Raw genomic sequence first — 17,657 nt, 5'->3', positions numbered from 1 at the left:
TCACGCAGCAATTTCTCTCCCTTCAATTTTACTTTACAATTAAGTTGGTGCTTAATTTAATAATTCTTAAACTGCTAGCACTGTTTAGTGCACACTGGATTTCCCAAACTCACCTGGTGGGAACTAATGGTGAAATGTGCCTGTAGGTTTCTGTGGATCCAGGGAGAAGCTGGGCAAGTCTGGGAAACAAGGTGGTTCTCAGACCAGAGTGCATGCTAGTCACCTGGGGAGGTGATTGGTTTTTGTTTTGTAATACCTGAGTCAACATCTCTGGGGGTGGGACCAGGCACTAGCATTTTTAGACGCCCTGGGGCTTCCAACAAGCAGCCAAGGCCCAGAATCAGCGTCCTAGGGCAAACTATGTAAAAAGTTGCACAATTTTGTAAATATTTACTGGAAACATTCCTCCTAAATCTTGTTAAAATACGATGTACAAACGCTCCTGTGCAATATGATTCCATTTCTGCAAAAAGGAGTGTAAAACTGGAAATTAACTTTGATTATGAGTAATGTGTTAGTGACTTGCACTTAACTTTTTTTTTTTTACCACCAAGAGTCATGTATGTCATATTAAGAAAACCATTTACAATCTAAGACGCACTTTTCCAAACAATGTAGCCCCCAGCTAGTGGGACCACCTGGTGCCCGGAACTCCGCCGGGAACTCACTCCTCAACACGTAGACCCCCGCAGTTTTTGAGCGGAACCGTGCAGGCCCGCCCCCACTTCCGGCCTCTTGACCCCGCCCACCCCATCTCCGGATCCTCTCCTTGGCTTCGCTCCACCAGCCTCGCTTTCGCTCCGCGCTGCCCAGCCCTTTGCGACGCCCTGGCTTCCCCGACGAGTTTGGTTTGCGACGCTGTCGTGTAACAGCGCGCTTTACGGCCGCGGGACGGAGCGAGCCGGCGTTAGGGCCACTCCGGCCGGGAAGCGGGACAGGCGAGAGAGGTTGATGCCCGGCGGCGGGGCGAGCGCGGCGTCTGGCCGGCTTCTGACCGCTGCGGAGCAAAGAGGGGCCCGAGAAGCGGTGGGGGCGGCGTCCAGGAGCGGCCCGGGGGTCTCCGGCAGCGGCGGCAGAGGCGGAGCAGGAGGCCCCGGGCCGGGCAGTGGAGGCCCGGGGGGCCCTGCGGGCAGGATGAGCCTGACCCCGAAGGAGCTCTCGAGCCTGCTGAGCATCATCTCGGAGGAGGCGGGCGGCGGCACCACCTTCGAGGGCCTGTCCACCGCCTTCCACCACTACTTCAGCAAGGCTGACCACTTCCGCCTGGGCTCTGTGCTCGTGATGCTCCTGCAGCAGCCGGACCTGCTGCCCAGCGCGGCGCAGCGCCTCACGGCGCTCTACCTGCTGTGGGAGATGTACCGCACCGAGCCGCTGGCCGCCAACCCCTTCGCCGCCAGCTTCGCGCACCTGCTCAACCCCGCGCCGCCCGCCCGCGGCGGCCAGGAGCCGGACCGGCCACCGCTCTCGGGTAAGCGCCGCGGCCGGCCCTTCGCTCCCGGAGCCCGGTGTGCGTTGTGGATAGTTAGGTTCGTCGGTTTTCCACCTGCGCTGTCGGAAATTGCCCCGAAAGTGAAATGAGCTCTCCTTTTGAAATTATCTCTGCCTCCCCCACCTTTAAAGTATGGAGAAGTGGTAGCTTAATTACAAGTTCATGGCATCGAAGATGATTTTTCTCAGTAGTACAGGCCGTTCAAATTATGCAGCGCAGTGGGGGGCTTGACATTTTTAGTACCTTAAATACAGTTCGTTCTTGTAAAGCTTGTCTGAGGGGTGTGAAATTGTAACTAGTGACCCACCGATCTGTCCCTGGCTTTAACTTTCAGACGAGTAAGTAGAGGCCATTGTTCAGAACCCGAAGTTTTGGGTGGAAACACATTAAACAGCTTTTAAGGACTTTGCAGCCATCTTTGTTGGACTGTTAGGTGCCCTTGGATAATGTGATGGGAGCAGAGGATAGATAGTTTCAAATTCACCGCCGAGGTCAGAAAACGCATTATGTGAACTGTGTGCAACATTGGTAAGATCAGATCAGTGGCCCCATGCGAGGCTGCCTCTTATTTAATTTTATTTTTAACTCAAGAGATGCTTTATGAGACTTGACTTTGGGAGAAGACTTGCAGCCAGGAGAGGAGAAAGGCACAGAGGGGATGGTGACAAGTATAACGGTACCTGGAAGACTTAGAGAAGGACCAGTGTCATGGGGGACGCCCAGGTAGTTAGAGGTGGGAAACAGCTTGATCTTCCAGTCCTTAACCTGGTGTCCTTCACCCGTGGGTAAAGGGCAAATCACTCTATAGGCAGGGCTGCTTTACAAGGAGTCAAAAGGCTAAGACAGCAGATTTTGAGCTAATACCATGCAGTTTTTCATGGTGCAGGAGGGCTTTTACATTTTAAGCTAGTCTGTCGTCCTGCCTGACATCCCTCTGGATCTAGAGCGTCTTCTGGTTTGTTTCCTGCACTGCCCTTATCCACGAGGGGCAACTTTTTTGTTGGGTGAGATGCCCCTAGGGTACAGTCCTGAAGTTTGAGAATACTCAGAAAGTGAATGCAATATGTGTATGAGTGGTCAAAACCCACCTCCATACGGAGCCCATAGAGGATGGGGACACTGACGGATTTAGGTCACAGGGCCCTTTGAATTCTTTGCATGAGCTAGACAAAAGAACCATGATTTATATACTGTCGTTCTCAAATGCAATGAGTCGAAACCTAGATCTAGACTGTAGACTGCGTTGTAAACAAATGGGCCAGGGAAGGAATCCATGGATGGCTTATTTCACCTCTCTATGCCTCAGTTTCTACGTCTGTAAAATGCCGGTAATTCCTTGCTGGTAGAGTTATTAGGAATAAAAGTAGTCACAATAAGTATTACCCATTATCATCATTACTTTCATTAAAGCAGGTAGGGATGGTGCTTAAAAATAAATGGAATATCGGTGCCAAAGCTCATGACATTGTACACCTAGAGTGTCTAAGGAGTGTATTTTTAAAAGTTTTTCAGATGATTCTCATGCAGAGCCAGGGTTGAGAATGTATCTGGAAGTAAATCAGAAGGCTTCCCTGTGCCCAAGAAGCGTGTAGGCTGGTTGGGGAGACATAAACATAGTCATAACACAGTGTGGTAAGGGCTGTACTACATGTCACATACCAAATGCTCAGTAGCACAGAGCAAACTCCAGTGTGTAACTGTTAGAGATGGTGGCGGGGAGGAAAAGGGGTGGCCCTGCCAGGTATTCTTCAAAGAACTTGCTCTGTTGGATGTTTTGAAATCCAGAATCAGAGAAGCTGATTTTGTGCAGCTGGAGTGTAGGATACAGGCATTGGAGGGGAATTCAAGAGATGAGATCGGGAAAGGGGGTCAGAGCAGGTTACGAAGGGTTTTCAAATGGTGCAGAAGTTTGGGTTTAATTCTGTGTAAACAGGTTAAGTAACGTGAGCAGTTTTGTGCCTAGAAATATAGCAGAATGGTAAGTGGGGGTGTGGACTGTAGGTGGGTCAGGAGTCAAAAGGGGTTGCTTTGGAAACCAGGAAGGCTGTCCTATAGTCCAGGCAAGAGAGGAGGGAGAGGGAATGGCGAGGAGGGAACGGAGTCACCGGAGTCTGGTGACGCTGCAGGAGGATGGATGGTGAACAGTTAATACGGGGCCAAAGGAACCAGTCACTGTATTGAAGCAGGTGTGTGAAGTGTATTTGCGTTATTGGTGATTGCTTCCTTCTTTTCAACCTCTGCAGTGGCTGCAGCAGCAGAGAAGAAAAAAAAGCATTCCTAAGTGCTGGAGTTCTCTTACTTGTTTTTGCTTGCATATGTAAGCTTTAGCCTTTGCAGGGATTGAGGCATGTGAAAAACAAAGTTCTTAATAGTTACAAAAACCTTGTTTTCATTGATACTGCCACAAATCATAGCATTTCCAATGACGTATTTAATTACCTTTAATAAAAGTATATATTTAGTTAATTATGATTGAAACTTGAACTTAATTATAATTTTGTTTTGAAAATATGTGAATCGAGACGGCAAGTAGCAAATGCTAATTTTACCAGATTCATGTTAAGTTTTAAAAATTAATCATTGTACATCTTTGTTTGCAGGATTTTTGCCTCCTATAACTCCACCAGAAAAATTTTTTCTTTCCCAGCTGATGCTGGCACCCCCAAGGGAACTCTTCAAAAAGACACCGCGACAGATTGCACTGATGGACGTTGGAAACATGGGCCAGTCTGTAGATATAAGCGGGCTTCAGCTGGCCTTGGCTGGTAAGGAGGAATCGGTGGCTTGGGCATTCTAGTGTGGTGGCACTGGCGTTTTTTCTTGAGGTCTCCACTTAAAATGAAGGTCTTTGTAACTGCTAAAAGGTTGGTATCTTCCATGAAAACAACGTAGCTTCAGTACTGGGTCCTGGCTAATATGGCATATAAATTCATTTTGAGTTTTTAGTGGAACAGATTGCTTTCCCACTTTCAGAAGATAAAATTTAGTCTGCTTAAAAAATAAAATAAAAATTTATCATGTCAGTTCTATTCAAAGTGAGATCACGTATTCAATGCAATTCCTACCAAAATCACAGAAATAGAAAAACCCATCATAAAATTCACGTGGAATCTCAAGGGATGCTGAATAGCCAAAACAGTTTTCTCTTGGCACCCTTGTTGAAAATCATTCGACCCTATGTGGGCGGGTTTATTTCTGGCGTCTGTTCTGTACCCTGGTTTATATGTCTGTCTTTATTCCAGCACCACACTTGTGATTATGGTAACTTTGTAGTAAGTTTTGAAATCAGCAAGTATGAGATCTCCACTTTGTTTCTCTGTTTTTAAGATTGTTTTGGCACCTTCTGTGCTACACAGGTAAGCAAATAAATGGATGGTCTTGAAGCAAAAGTGTGTCGTGATAGAAATAGGGGGGCCTTCTTGAACTGGGTGGTTAGCCTCTAAGAAGTGAAGAAGAGGCACCGTCTGCTTGCCTGCTCTAAGCAAAAATACAGATGCGTGGGTCTTATCACTTGAGAGTGATTCATTAGGGGAATTTTAATATATAGCCACATTTGTGAACACTTGAGCTTGTGATTAAATGAGCTGCGGTGTTAATTCTGACAGTGCCCCATCCTTAGACTTAACACACCTGTGACATTTGGCTGCTCACGTAAGGTGACATCTTTCAATAAACTACTGTTTCCTTGGAGCATTTTGAACCTCACTTTTTAACGAGTGGGTATTAATATAATAATAGTTATTTTCTGAAACCAAGAGAAATCTTTTTAAGATTGAAGGTACACAAAAGTACTTATTAGCCACTAGTGCCAGATACAGTCTGTCTATTAACATAAATAAAATGATTGTTTCCTTAACCAAAGATAGTATGAAAACTGGGTACAGAAGTGATAGACAATTTCAATTCTTTATCTTCGGGAGTGATGTGTGTTCTGAGAGTTCTAGCTTTGTGTTCAATAAAGGGAGAATCAAATCCGACCCCCTTGTAACTTGAGGTGACTTGAGTCAGCCTGTGAAATTTAAAGAATATCAAGTTCAGAGAAGAATACATGACTAGAGTTAGGACTGAGAAGCTTGACAGAGTAGCTAAACGTGCTGTTGCTGTCCCCTACCCAGATTGAAGATGTCCTAATCCATTCATTTCACAAGTTAAAAAAAAAAAAGTAAATACACCTTTCTTCTCTGGAGCTGGCTACATAGATGATCTCTGCAGAGGTCCGGAATTCAGATTTTACATTGGGATCCAGGGACCAGAGTGAGTGTGTGTGTGTGTGTGTGTGTGTGTGTGTGTGTCCATCCATTGATGAACACCTAGGTTACTTCCATATCTTGGCCACTGTAAATAAGTAATGCTGCAGTGAACATGCGTGTGCGTATGTCTTTTTGAATTAGTGTTTTTGTTTTCTTTGGATAAATACCCAGAAGTGGAATTGCTGGATCATAAGGTAGCTCTATTTTTAATTTTTTGAGGAACTTCCATGCTGTTTCCCATAGTGGCTGCACCAGTTTACATGCCCAACAACAGTGTATGAGGGTTCCCTTTTCTCCACATCTTTGCCAACAATTATCATATTGTCCTTTTGATAATAGCCATTCTGACAGGTGTGAGGTGACATTTTCATTGAGAGATTGATTTGCAGTTCCCCGCTGGTTAATGATGTTGAATACCTTTTCATGTACCTGTTGGCCATTTGGATGTCTTCTTTGGAAAAATGTCTGTTCAGATCTCCTGTCCATTTTTAAATTGGATTGTTTTTTTGCTATTGAGTTGTATGCACGTATATATTCCATATAGTGGAATACCAGGTTCTTCATCTGTTCTACTGTTGATGGACATACTCTTGCTATGAACATTCTTGTATATTCTCCTGGCGTACATGTGAAAGTGTTTCTTCTAGATGGGCAGGTAAGCACATGTAAAACTTGACTAGGTAATGGCAGATTGTTTCCAAAGTTGCCATGCTGTTTTTCATTCCCATTAGCAATGTGTGAGTTACCTGACATCCTCTTCTGATTTGATGTCAGGCTTGTTAATTTTTGCCAATCTGGTAGGTGTATAACAGTATCTTGTGTTTTTACTGATTTTTCCCTGGTTCCTAATGGCATTGAACCTATTTTCAGGTGTTTAGTGGCCATTCAAGCTTTTTTTCTTTGTGGCCATTCAAGCTTTTTTTCTTTTTTCTTTTTTAAATGATTGTTTTGCCCATTTTTTCCTGCTTTAAAAATTGGTTTGTAGGAGTTTTGAAAAAATGTATATAGGTATTCTGAATCCGGCCTTTTGCTTATTTGTTGCAGATAGCTTTCCCTAGTTAGTAGCTTGTCTTTTCACTCTCCTTGTGGTACCCTCAATTTTCAAATGTCTCCTATTTTACCATTTTCAGAACGCCAGTCTGAATTGCCAACCCAAAGTAAGGCGAGCTTCCCCAGTATTCTCAGTGACCCAGACCCGGATTCTTCAAATTCTGGATTTGACAGCTCAGTTGCCTCTCAGATCACGGAAGCTTTAGTCAGTGGACCAAAACCACCTATTGAAAGTAGGTATATATGATTTTATACTGTTGGTTTTATTGTATCAGCATCCTGAGACTTTCTGGTTTTCTGAAACATGTTATTTTTGTTGCTGCTTAAACTAGAATTTAATGAGAAAATTCCTAGTATAGTGTCTAGAACATAGTGGATGCTCAGTAATTTACACTCTTTGATAAAATTACATACTAAGTTTTTTTTATTACATATCTATCATCAGCATATCTGAAGATATAAATTCCCGGATTTTACTGAAGTGTTTTTGTAACTTGTTACTTTTCTGTTTTATACCTCTATTAATCTCATCACTATCCTTACCTTCTCTATTGTAACGTTTACTGATCTAAAAGCTCTTAATCGAAAACAAACACCTATGAACTTGAAATAATATAGCTGCATCTTTTGGTTTCATAGGCTGCTATGTGGTTTTAATGATACAGGTGCACTTTCTGCTTAGGGATAAGAACATGTTCTCCAGATTATAGTGTCCTCTTAAGTTTAAAACTCACACTGACTGTTTACGCCACTTACAGTAGACCTCTGGGTTTAATAATACTTGAAGTCTTGGCTGGCCTCAGGTCCATGGCACACACTGGTTTTATTCAATACTCAGTCAGGCACACCTTTGGCTTGCCTGGGCCACGGGAAGGTCTGCGAAAAGCAAATCAGTCAGATGTCAAGTGGGTCTAAACACCAGGCATCCCCACCTCACGGAACTTCCTCTTCATCACATAAGTGGTCCTTCTCGTCAAGTGTTAAAAACGTCATTTCTTTTTTGTAAATGGTCTGAAAAGAGATTCAGATGCTAGTTCCGGTGATGTAAGTGAAGATATAGTGTAGTTTAAGATAAAGTGTCGATTCTTAGCCAGAAAACACGTTTTCAATAAACTGGAGGATGATCTCTAATTTGGAGTAGGCCCATCTTAGGCCCTTAGTGTGAAACTTGTTTGCAGAAGTCTCAGCTAGCATTTATTTCAGTGGGTTTATAACTTAGGGATCAATCTTGTTTTATGAAATAGTTCATTCAGTCACTTCATTTTCCTGTTGTACTTTTATGGTTTTATGAAAATGAATATGGCATTTGTGAATTCAGGGATTTATGAAAGTTTCCAGATTCACTTGAGAATGTCCAAAGTCAGCCATACTTTTTTCTTTCCTGCCATTTCATCTCCATGCAATTTGCCACTTCAGGGTATAAGATGCAAAGATAAAACTGGTACAAGTCATAGTGGTCTCTGAATGAAGTGACAACTCAGAATAGGATGAGTGAGATCGAATAATATTTCATTTTTCCCATCAAAAGACTTTAACCAATAAAATAGGTTGTGTCCTTTTGCTATCGGGTGGTAACCATGCTTGAATTAAAAGGTGTCAGATTGCGGTAATGTTTTCATCTCCTCCCTCCACAAATACATAAATTTGGTCTCTGGCATAATAATATCAGTGTTTCATTTTCTTGTCTGTATTCCGAATAAAACTCTGATTTCCTACATCATTTCTGCTTCTGGTTTTGAAGTCTGAGTTTTCTCATGTTATCCTTATTAGAAAGGTGTTCTTCATTAAGTGTGAGATGGGTACAGATGTGTACAGATGTCAGCTTCCTGATAGAAGCGGTCAGATGCTACTCTCATTCACAGGCCATTTTCGGCCGGAGTTTATTCGCCCACCACCTCCACTCCACATCTGTGAAGATGAGCTGGCATGGCTAAACCCAACAGAGCCTGACCATTCGATCCAGTGGGACAAATCAATGTGTGTTAAGAATAGCACGGGTGTAGAGATCAAGCGAATAATGGCCAAAGCCTTCAAAAGCCCTTTATCTTCTCCTCAACAAACACAGGTATGTATTTATTGCAAACTTTTTTTATCTTTAGCCCAGCAAGCCTTTTGTTTTTCATAACATGATAAATGACCAATGAAATGCTGCTGTCAACATGAGCCTATAATAGGCCGTTTTGAGGATCCAGAGCTTGGGGTCTCTGGAGCTGTTCTGAACCTTCCACTCTGGGGGGGGCGAGAAGTCTGATAACTACAAATGTTTGGGATAGTTTGACACTGGGAGAGGAGGGGTAGGATGGGTCTGCGTTTTGGCACTTTGCTCCTGCTGTGTGTGGCTGGACACTTCACCTCGTTACACTGAAGCTGGCTAGTAATTCCCGAGGGTAAGCAGATTTATTAACATTTTCTCGGGAGGAGGAAAAAGGCACAGATAGGGTAAAGTCGCCCCCATCCCATGGCTAGTTAGTGGTGGATTTGCATCAGAATAGCCCCTGCTGCCCAACTAGAAGACTCCCCTGGGGGGAAGGCAAAGACACCCTGTGGACGCTTTCTGGTCGGGGACTTTTATTCAGTTTGCATACTTTCACATTAGGACTTGTCAGGAGATGTTGACGCTCCAGTTTAGTTTACCACCAAAAATACTATTTTCAAAGTCAAGTAAATAGCTGTGTTCGTAATTCACTTTGCTTACTAGACCAGCCTGAAACAGTCCACCGTGGTACATGTAGCTGGGGGAAAGAACATGCAAAATTTTAAAGAAAAAGTATTTGTTTGGTAGAAAAGATTGTTTTTGAGACCTTTTTGAATTACAAAGTGTGAGTGGGACTTAACTATAAACTACTACCTGGTGAGTTGCAGGTCAGGTCTGCTTCTTCCCATCCTGCTCCTTTCTCAGGGATTTCTCATGTTTATCAAGTCTCTGGCCTGTGCTTTTTGGGAGAACTAGTTGGTAACTAAGATTATTTTTGGTTGTAACAGATGACAGAAAAAGAAACCTACTGAGGACCTAAGCATGTTACAATCCAGACAGTATTTTGTCTAACCAGACGGTATTGAGTCTGGTTTAATGCCCAGGAGGAATCACGGGCATATTTATAAACTGCCCTGAAGCTGTGTGTATTTTAATATCTTTACAATTCAAATGTAAATTGAAAAATGTCAAGTCATTATGATCATGGGTTTGAGGGAAGAAATTTATAAAGTTGGTTCAGTGCAGATAATTTTATAGCTTTTTGTATAAAATACGTATTTTTGTATGCAGGAAAGGAAAAGCTAATTTGACTCCAGAGCCTCTCTCTCTTTTTTTTTTTTTTTAAAATGTGATTGTGTTTAGCTCCTTGGTGAGTTGGAAAAAGACCCCAAACTTGTTTATCATATTGGCCTCACTCCAGCCAAACTTCCTGACCTAGTGGAGAACAACCCTCTAGTGGCCATAGAAATGCTGCTGAAGTTAATGCAGTCCAGCCAGATCACTGAGTACTTTTCGGTCCTGGTCAACATGGACATGTCTCTCCATTCGATGGAAGTTGTAAATCGGTAAGTTGTTGTGGGTGATCCAACGTGGGAGTGTACAGATCCTGATTAAACGACTAGGAGGGACAAACGAGCAGGTTTGTTTTTTCTGACATAGTTAGCCTGAGAAAACCCATTAAATAATCTGAGGCTTAATGTTCACTGTGTGTAAATTTAACATCCACTAGTAAGAACTCAAAGAGTAGGATTTCAAATATTTAGTATTAATAGAAGCATAAATGAAAATTGCTGAAATTTCTCTCTGTATAGTTGTTCATCCTTGACCTTACACAAATCCAGATGTTACATTCTTGTTTGTTAGACTAAGCTATGTACCTCATGGGGACGAGCTGAGAGAATTCCGAGACTGCTGTCCTGCGAGTCCTCCCCCCGCCTCTCAGCCTCCTTACTGCTGTCGCTGTGGGGAAAACACCACGCATTCCCTTCTTGGTGTCCTCTGTGCAGTTTTCCCGTTTTGTATTATTTGCCTTGCAAATGTTTTAGGTAAATTATGAATTGAATAGGCTTGTTGGGTGGGGGTAGCTTGGCAGCCTTCTGTTTTGTTAAGCTGTTATATTAGGGTGGCCACATGTCCAGGTTTGCCTGAGGTAGTCCCTCCCGTTGGGCTTCTCCTCCTGGGCTCCCTCTCCTGCGGTGCCGTTTTGGGTGCTAACTCACATGATCTGCTATGCGGGCAAATCCATTCTGGTGGCAGGCAACCGAACCTCGATGACAGCACATTATTTGAACTCTCGTTTGTCAGTTGGGGTTACTTTTTTGTAACCTACTTGTAGGTGTATGAAAGAACATGTCCTTTTAAGTTAATCAGGTGGTGAAAAACCACCTGGCCCGAAGCTAGGTGATCTCCAAATGTGTGCGTGCATAAGCAAGTGTGTCCTTTTTGGGTGGGGTTGTGAGGAAGTGTGAGGTTTTCACTGGCAAAACTGGGTAGCTGCTTTGTTGAAAACACGCTGCTTCCTTTCTGCCTTCTCCTTGTTGAAGCCTTTCCTCTTGTGTTAAGACTCACTCTTCCCCGGGCTGCATTCTGTTCAAGTCCTTTCGGTTGACCGAGCTCTGAGAGCTAATTTATTCCCCCGCTTCCCTATGTTCTCGGAGCAGTTATTGTCTTTACCAGACGTTTGGCACTTAGTCCAAAATACCTGCATCTTTTTCAGTAATTTCAAGGACAAGGTCTGTTCTCCTTGACCCCCTCTTCCCCCGCCCCCCATCATAGTGCATCACCCTTAAGTGTGAAAGACACTTGTTGTGGTGACCCTGGCAAGCTATGGCAGTTTCCTTGGAGTACTGGTCCACTAATTCCTCAGTGCCTTGGGGGTAAAAGTTCCAGTCAAGGAAGTTTAGAATTTTCTCTGGAAATTCATATATTGTATAGTTAGGATAGCATACCCTGAACATGTAATTCCCACCCCATCTTTTTTCCCCATAAAACATTCCAGAGTCCTTTGAAAAATACCAGCCTCCCCCTTTGAGACTCTAAATTGCGGCCACCATACCACGTCTGTTACATGGCAGCCAGGCTTTCCCATGTTCCCGAGTGTGCCACGCTAATCATCGACTCCAAGCTCTACTCAGGTCATTTCTCCTTAGGTGTTAGTTTAAGTCATTGGCCCTTTTAAGATTTTTTCTAAGTCTTTTCACTTACTTTTTGCAAATGCCTAATTTCGGCATTTAGATCCACATCACAGTTTAATTACTAAACTTATACCTCCTTCAGACACACTGCCTTGTTTAGTTAGCGTTTACATGTAATCAGGCTTTAATAAATGAATAGAATTATTGCCAATCATTATTAGAGCTTAGAAGATAATTACTGAATTATGATTCAGCCAAGAACCATGAGGAACATAGTGCTCAAAAATTTGCCTAATGAGTAATTACAATGTGTGATGTTATAGATTTAAAAAATGTCATTTATTAAACAATGGGTGTGGCTCTTTGGTTTATTTGCTTAAGTATATTTAAAATTAGGTAATTGGTCATATCAGAAATTTTCACTAAATGATCAAAGGAAATTTTATATTTTATGGTTAATGAATGGGGTTTAATGTTAGCAAATAAAATGAACAGCCCTAACTTTCTAACTTCATGCAACAGACTAACTACAGCTGTTGATCTACCTCCTGAATTTATTCACCTTTATATATCAAATTGCATCTCCACTTGTGAACAAATTAAGGACAAATATATGCAGGTAAGTAATAGAAATTTTTGTAAATTTTATAAATACCTGCCAAGAAAATGGGCACACTAAATTTTTTTTCTTTTTCAGAATCGTCTGGTACGTCTTGTGTGTGTTTTTCTTCAGTCCTTGATCCGTAACAAAATTATTAATGTGCAGGACTTGTTTATAGAAGTGCAGGCATTCTGTATTGAGTTCAGTAGGATACGAGAAGCTGCTGGCCTTTTCCGGTTGTTGAAGACACTAGATACTGGGGAAACACCTTCTGAGACCAAAATGACAAAATAATACCTCATCACAACCACTCCCTTGTTCAGCTGGACTGGGATTTAATTTTTTAAATTGTTAAAAATCTGAGTGGGTTGTTTGGTGTAATGCATATAAACAACACTTTAGCAGTTTGGCTTTCCCGGATGACTTCTTCCTTTAGAAGAATTTTTGATAAGAACTTGCAGAAATATGTCTTAGGTGTTTTACTGATGGTTATCCAGAAAAAAATTATTGCAAAAGATAGGTGAGGTCTTTGGCACCAAAGAAGCAAGGTGCCTGTTTTTGTTTAAAACACAAATTACAGGCTTCTGATAAGAATGCAGTTTTCCTAAGGTTCAAATGTTAAATATATTTAATGAGAGTAAATGAAGATATTCTCAAGAGTTGGTTGTATGGCACCTGGGGTGAAATCACCTGAGTGTTCTTGAATCGAGTGGCAAACAGAAGTTTGAGCCTTGAGCCCATTATGCACATAGCTCTTACCTCTCATTAAGCAGAGTTTGAACCAAAGGACATACTTGTAACGTTTATCCTTTCCTGTCACGTGGACTTAATAGACAACAGAATAAATGCATTTCTTGGGCCTCTTATAAACCTGGGAACTCTTAGAAGCCCTTTTTGGGGCAAAAAAAAGTTTGCCGTTTTTTTCGTCACCAGATGTTCATTAGTTGTTCTGTTATTAGTTTAAGGGAGAACAAGAGTCAGTGCTTTGGGAAGTACTGTCGTGTCAAGTTGCTGGATGGGATCTGTACCCTTCTGCCCCTGGGGGGACAGATGACCTGTTTGAGAAGTGGGAGAGCAGGAGGGGCATCCTGTGGGTTGTTATCCCTCATTTAACTTTGGACAACAGTGCCTTACATTAAAGTTCTTTTTTTATGTAAACTTTCTGATGGTATTTTTTTCTTGAAGAAATCATGGAAAATTCCTCACTTACTAAGGTGTTTTCAAAGCATATACTTTATAGGGAAAAAATTTTTCCAACAGGAATTACACTCCAGTTCAGTCCTCGGCAAAAAGTTTAAGAAAACCAGCCTACTGGGTTTTTTTTTGTTTGTTTTTAGTTACAGGTGTACAGCACATGATTAGACATTTCCACCCCTCTCAAAGTGATAACCCCACCAAGTCTACTACCCATGACACTGTACATAGCTATTAACTGTATTCCCAATGCTGTACCTTGTGTCGTGACCGTATATATGTATTATAGTTGACATTCAGTATATTTTATATTACTTTCAGGAGTACAGCGTGGTGGTTAGGTATAATATATAACCTATGATTCCCCCGATGGAGAAGTCCAGTACCCATCTGACACCCTACATACATTATTGACCATATTCCCCGTGACTATTTTGTGGCTACCAATTTGTACTTCCTAATCCTTTCACCTTTCTCACCCATCCCCCAATCCCTCCGTTCTAGCAACCACCAGTTCTCTGTATCTATGAATATTTTTGTTTGCTCGTTTTTTGTTCTTTCGATTCCACATATAAGTGAGATCATGTTATTTATCTTTCTCCATCTGACTTATTCCCCTTAGCATACTATCTTCTAGGTCCATCTATATTGTTGCAAGTGGTTACGATTTCATTCTTTTCTATGGCAGAGTAATAATACTCCATTGTATAAATGTACCAGAAATTTCAGTTTCCATGTCTTGGCCATTGTGAATAGTGCTGCAGTAAACAGAGATGCAATATTTTTTCAAATTGTTTTGGATTTCTTTGGATAAATACCCAGAAGTGGAATTGCTGGGTCATGAGGTAGTTCTATTTTTAATTTTTTGAGGAACCTCCCATCCTGTTTTCCATGGTGGCTGCATCAATCTGCAATCCCACCAACAGTGCACGAGGGTTCCCTTTTCTCCCCATCCACACCAGCACTTGTTTTTTTGTTGATTTATTGATCTGGTCATTCTGACAGGTATGAGGTGATACCTCATTGTGGTTTTTATTTGCATTTCTCTGATTAGTGACATTGAGCATCTTTTCACATGTCTTGGCCATCTGTATGTCCTTTTCGGAGAAATGTCTTTTCAGGTCCTCTGCCCATTTTTTGTTTGTTTTTTTGGTGGTATATGAGTTTTTTTTAAATAAATTTTAGCTATTAACCCCTTATCAGATGTATCATTGGCAAGTCTCTTCTCTCATTCAGTGGGATGCCTTTTGTTTTGGTGGTTTCCTTTGCTGTCCAGCCTAGTGGTTTTAAGTACAATGGCAGTAGATTTAGAATACATTTCATCTTAGGTATCCTCATGAAAGGGATTTGCTTAAAAGGACATAAGGACCCACGTTGATGTCACAGGGGTGTCTTCAGACATCTTAAATGATGGCAACAAATTTGATTTCTCTCAGTACCTAAAAATGGGTATCACTGCTTTCTTTGCATATTAGCATTGGGGAAAAAAACCAAACAGTTCATTATTCAAATACTGTTTGGAATGGCAAAGTTTCAACCACTGCCAGTGTTGGAAGCAACCCAACCTTAGGCTGCAGGATCTACCGATTTCTCCGATAACATTGAACTCACAGCTAAGAGCACTGGAACTCGTGCCTGAATGAAGCTTGAAGCTTATCTAACCCATTTTCTCTGTGAGGCACATCACAGCCTTACACTTAGGAACAGTAAACAGCCCTTAAGATCTACACTTGGGAGCCATTTTAAACTTAAATCACCAACAATAAGTACAAAATTTCAGAAAATGGCACTAACTAGGCCATGAAAAGGACATGTTGGCAGTTTGCGAGCTGAAATGGAACACGCATGTCAAGCAACTAAGTTTTCATTGCTCTCTCTGTGCACATGCAGAAGTACAGCTCACACTAATTTAGGGTGACAGACAAATCAACTTTAGCGGGCAAATCTGCAAACGTGGGCTCTGTGAACAGAGTATGTCTAATCATTTCAAGATCAGTCTTGATGTTAACTTGAAAGAGAAAAGACTTAAATTTATTTTAAATAAATCACAAAGAATAGTAGTTAAATTTAGAGAACATTTTATATATATTATATATATATATGTATAAAACCAGAGGCATGACTTAGAACACCAGGGACAGATTCTTTATTACACACGTTTAAAAGCAGAAGAAAATTTACCTGAAATACAAGAAACTATAATCCTGGGATTCAATAACTGTGCAATCAACTTTTTAGTGTACTCAGGTGAGTTCCATTTAACCGTTATGTTAAAACACATCTTGAATTCTTTAGATTTCCTGGTTCCAATTTCTAGCTTTAATGTCTTCAAATCACCTGTTAAGAGAGCACCAAATAATATCTTAGGGTAGAAAGAGAAGTTACTTAAAGCCTATTTGGGATCCCAAAATATAACTATTTCAAATAATTCTCTTTAACTGTTTATCATTCATTTAAACAATTTTTTAAAAATAGCATCACTTTATTATTCATTTAAACAATTTTTTAAAAATAGCATCACTTTATTCTTATAAAGTACGTACACATTTTTACATAATTTTAAGCAGCATGCACACCATTTCATACATTCTGTAATGACTCACCTCCCTATGGAGAATGATGAATCACATACCTATTTTAAATGATATTCTGAGTGATACCCTTTTAAGATAACATTTTACGTTTTTAAGATAACATTTTAAGTATCTAGAAAACGCATGGGAAGAATTTAACTTATTCTTTATAATTCTCACACCTGCTACCTAAGACATTTTGCTGATTTCATTTTCTGTCTGATCATTTGATGCAGTCACTATTCTCGGGGAAATCCACAAGATGCTTCCAAAAGCAAGTATGAAATATAATCCTGGGAGTCACTAACTGTAGTCAGCCCACAGAAGTAATGGTGTTCCCAGGTTTCTCATTAGCCCATAATACACAAACCTACATTTCATTAAAAAGAATGGATTGACTTTTTATTGATACTAATTTAAATTAATGCCAATTTTTTCAATTCACAACTCATTTTAATACTCTATTAGAATGGTAAATTTCTAGCTGCATTACTGACATGGCAGAAATTTCACATTTGTAACTAGTAATACATATATTTTAAAAAATGAAATACTTATATTTTTAAAATTTTAAAAAATGAAATACTTATATTTTTAAAACTTCAGAAATTAAATTAACTGCGAAAGGTATAGGTGGCTTTTCTAATTGGTGATTGTACCACAACAACACGTATATTACACCACGAGACTAGCTTTGGTTTATGCGGATGTCTTGTGCTTTGTTAATCAAAGTAGGGTTTACACTGAGCCCGAAGAAAGTGCTTTTGACCAATACACATAATTACCTCAAATTCTACTCAGCAATAGATATCTACTGATTTAATCTCAGCCTTGACTGAGCAAATAAAATTTAATGTGCTCGAAAGAAGAAACTGTTGCCAGACTAAGCTATCTTCACTGGGGAATTTGGTTACACTGGATATTTCATCCAAATGGGAACACAACTGTTCTTGAAGGTCTATTACTACTTTTTCTCTCTCTTGATTCCAGCAATGCTTGATTCAGCAAGTACAAAGTACGCATTTACTACTTGTTTAAGGCCAGTGTTGTCCAAGGGTCACTGGTTATTTTGGGTCACTGATTATTTTTTCCTAAAAATAGCTGAGCTCTCTTGGAATGCCTATCGTGGAAAGCTTGCCCAAGGTCCAAAGCTTCAGTCCTGATGTTACTGAGGTCAGACCAATGGTTCGCTTCAGGAGATGTTGTCATCGTGCACCCACAAAGAGAGAAAACTGTTGATGGACGCACTGCAATTCGGCCTTTTATTGTCATCATTCCTCAGTAACCACAGGGAGCAGTCTTTCAGGAAAGGCTTTGTATATTCAAGATCCCTAAAAAGACAGCGTACAAGGAAGCATTACCTGACACGGTGCTGCGTTTCCACGTCTCTT

The 17,657-nt window shown here is 41.0% G+C and overlaps 1 protein-coding gene and 1 non-coding gene across 3 annotated transcripts; one reads left to right on the top strand and one right to left on the bottom strand.

Annotated features, from left to right (window-relative positions):
• The first annotated feature begins 873 nt into the window (after nt 1-873).
• On the top strand, nt 874-17,654 carry CNOT11 (CCR4-NOT transcription complex subunit 11). Of its 2 annotated transcripts, none has more exons than XM_033124430.1 (7): nt 874-1,468; nt 4,090-4,254; nt 6,870-7,022; nt 8,652-8,854; nt 10,127-10,329; nt 12,421-12,517; nt 17,368-17,654. In XM_033124430.1, exons 1-7 carry the CDS (start codon nt 952-954, stop codon nt 17,503-17,505), a joined length of 1,476 nt encoding a protein of 491 aa, XP_032980321.1. In that variant the 5' UTR covers nt 874-951; the 3' UTR covers nt 17,506-17,654. The 2 variants fall into 2 exon arrangements, with proteins under 2 accessions (XP_032980321.1, XP_032980320.1); XM_033124429.1 differs by lacking the exon at nt 17,368-17,654 and adding an exon at nt 12,596-13,399 and having other exon boundaries at nt 876-1,468.
• On the bottom strand, nt 17,434-17,549 carry LOC117033519 (small nucleolar RNA SNORD89). The gene has a single exon (XR_004424910.1). It is a non-coding gene; the product is annotated as a small nucleolar RNA SNORD89 (small nucleolar RNA).
• Nucleotides 17,655-17,657: the final 3 nt, after the last annotated feature.

Source organism: Rhinolophus ferrumequinum, chromosome 13, assembly GCF_004115265.2.
Source record: "Rhinolophus ferrumequinum isolate MPI-CBG mRhiFer1 chromosome 13, mRhiFer1_v1.p, whole genome shotgun sequence".
Taxonomy (NCBI): domain Eukaryota; kingdom Metazoa; phylum Chordata; class Mammalia; order Chiroptera; family Rhinolophidae; genus Rhinolophus; species Rhinolophus ferrumequinum.
This window is presented reverse-complemented; position numbering and strand designations above follow the sequence as displayed.

Excerpts from the sequence above, each read along its gene's own strand:
- CNOT11 (XM_033124429.1), top strand. The coding sequence starts at position 952 with ATGCCCGGCGGCGGGGCGAGCGCGGCGTCTGGCCGGCTTCTGACCGCT. Across the intron at positions 1,469-4,089 it reads GGACCGGCCACCGCTCTCGG|GATTTTTGCCTCCTATAACT; the intron begins GTAAGCGCCGCG and ends CTTTGTTTGCAG. Across the intron at positions 12,518-12,595 it reads TTAAGGACAAATATATGCAG|AATCGTCTGGTACGTCTTGT; the intron begins GTAAGTAATAGA and ends TTTCTTTTTCAG.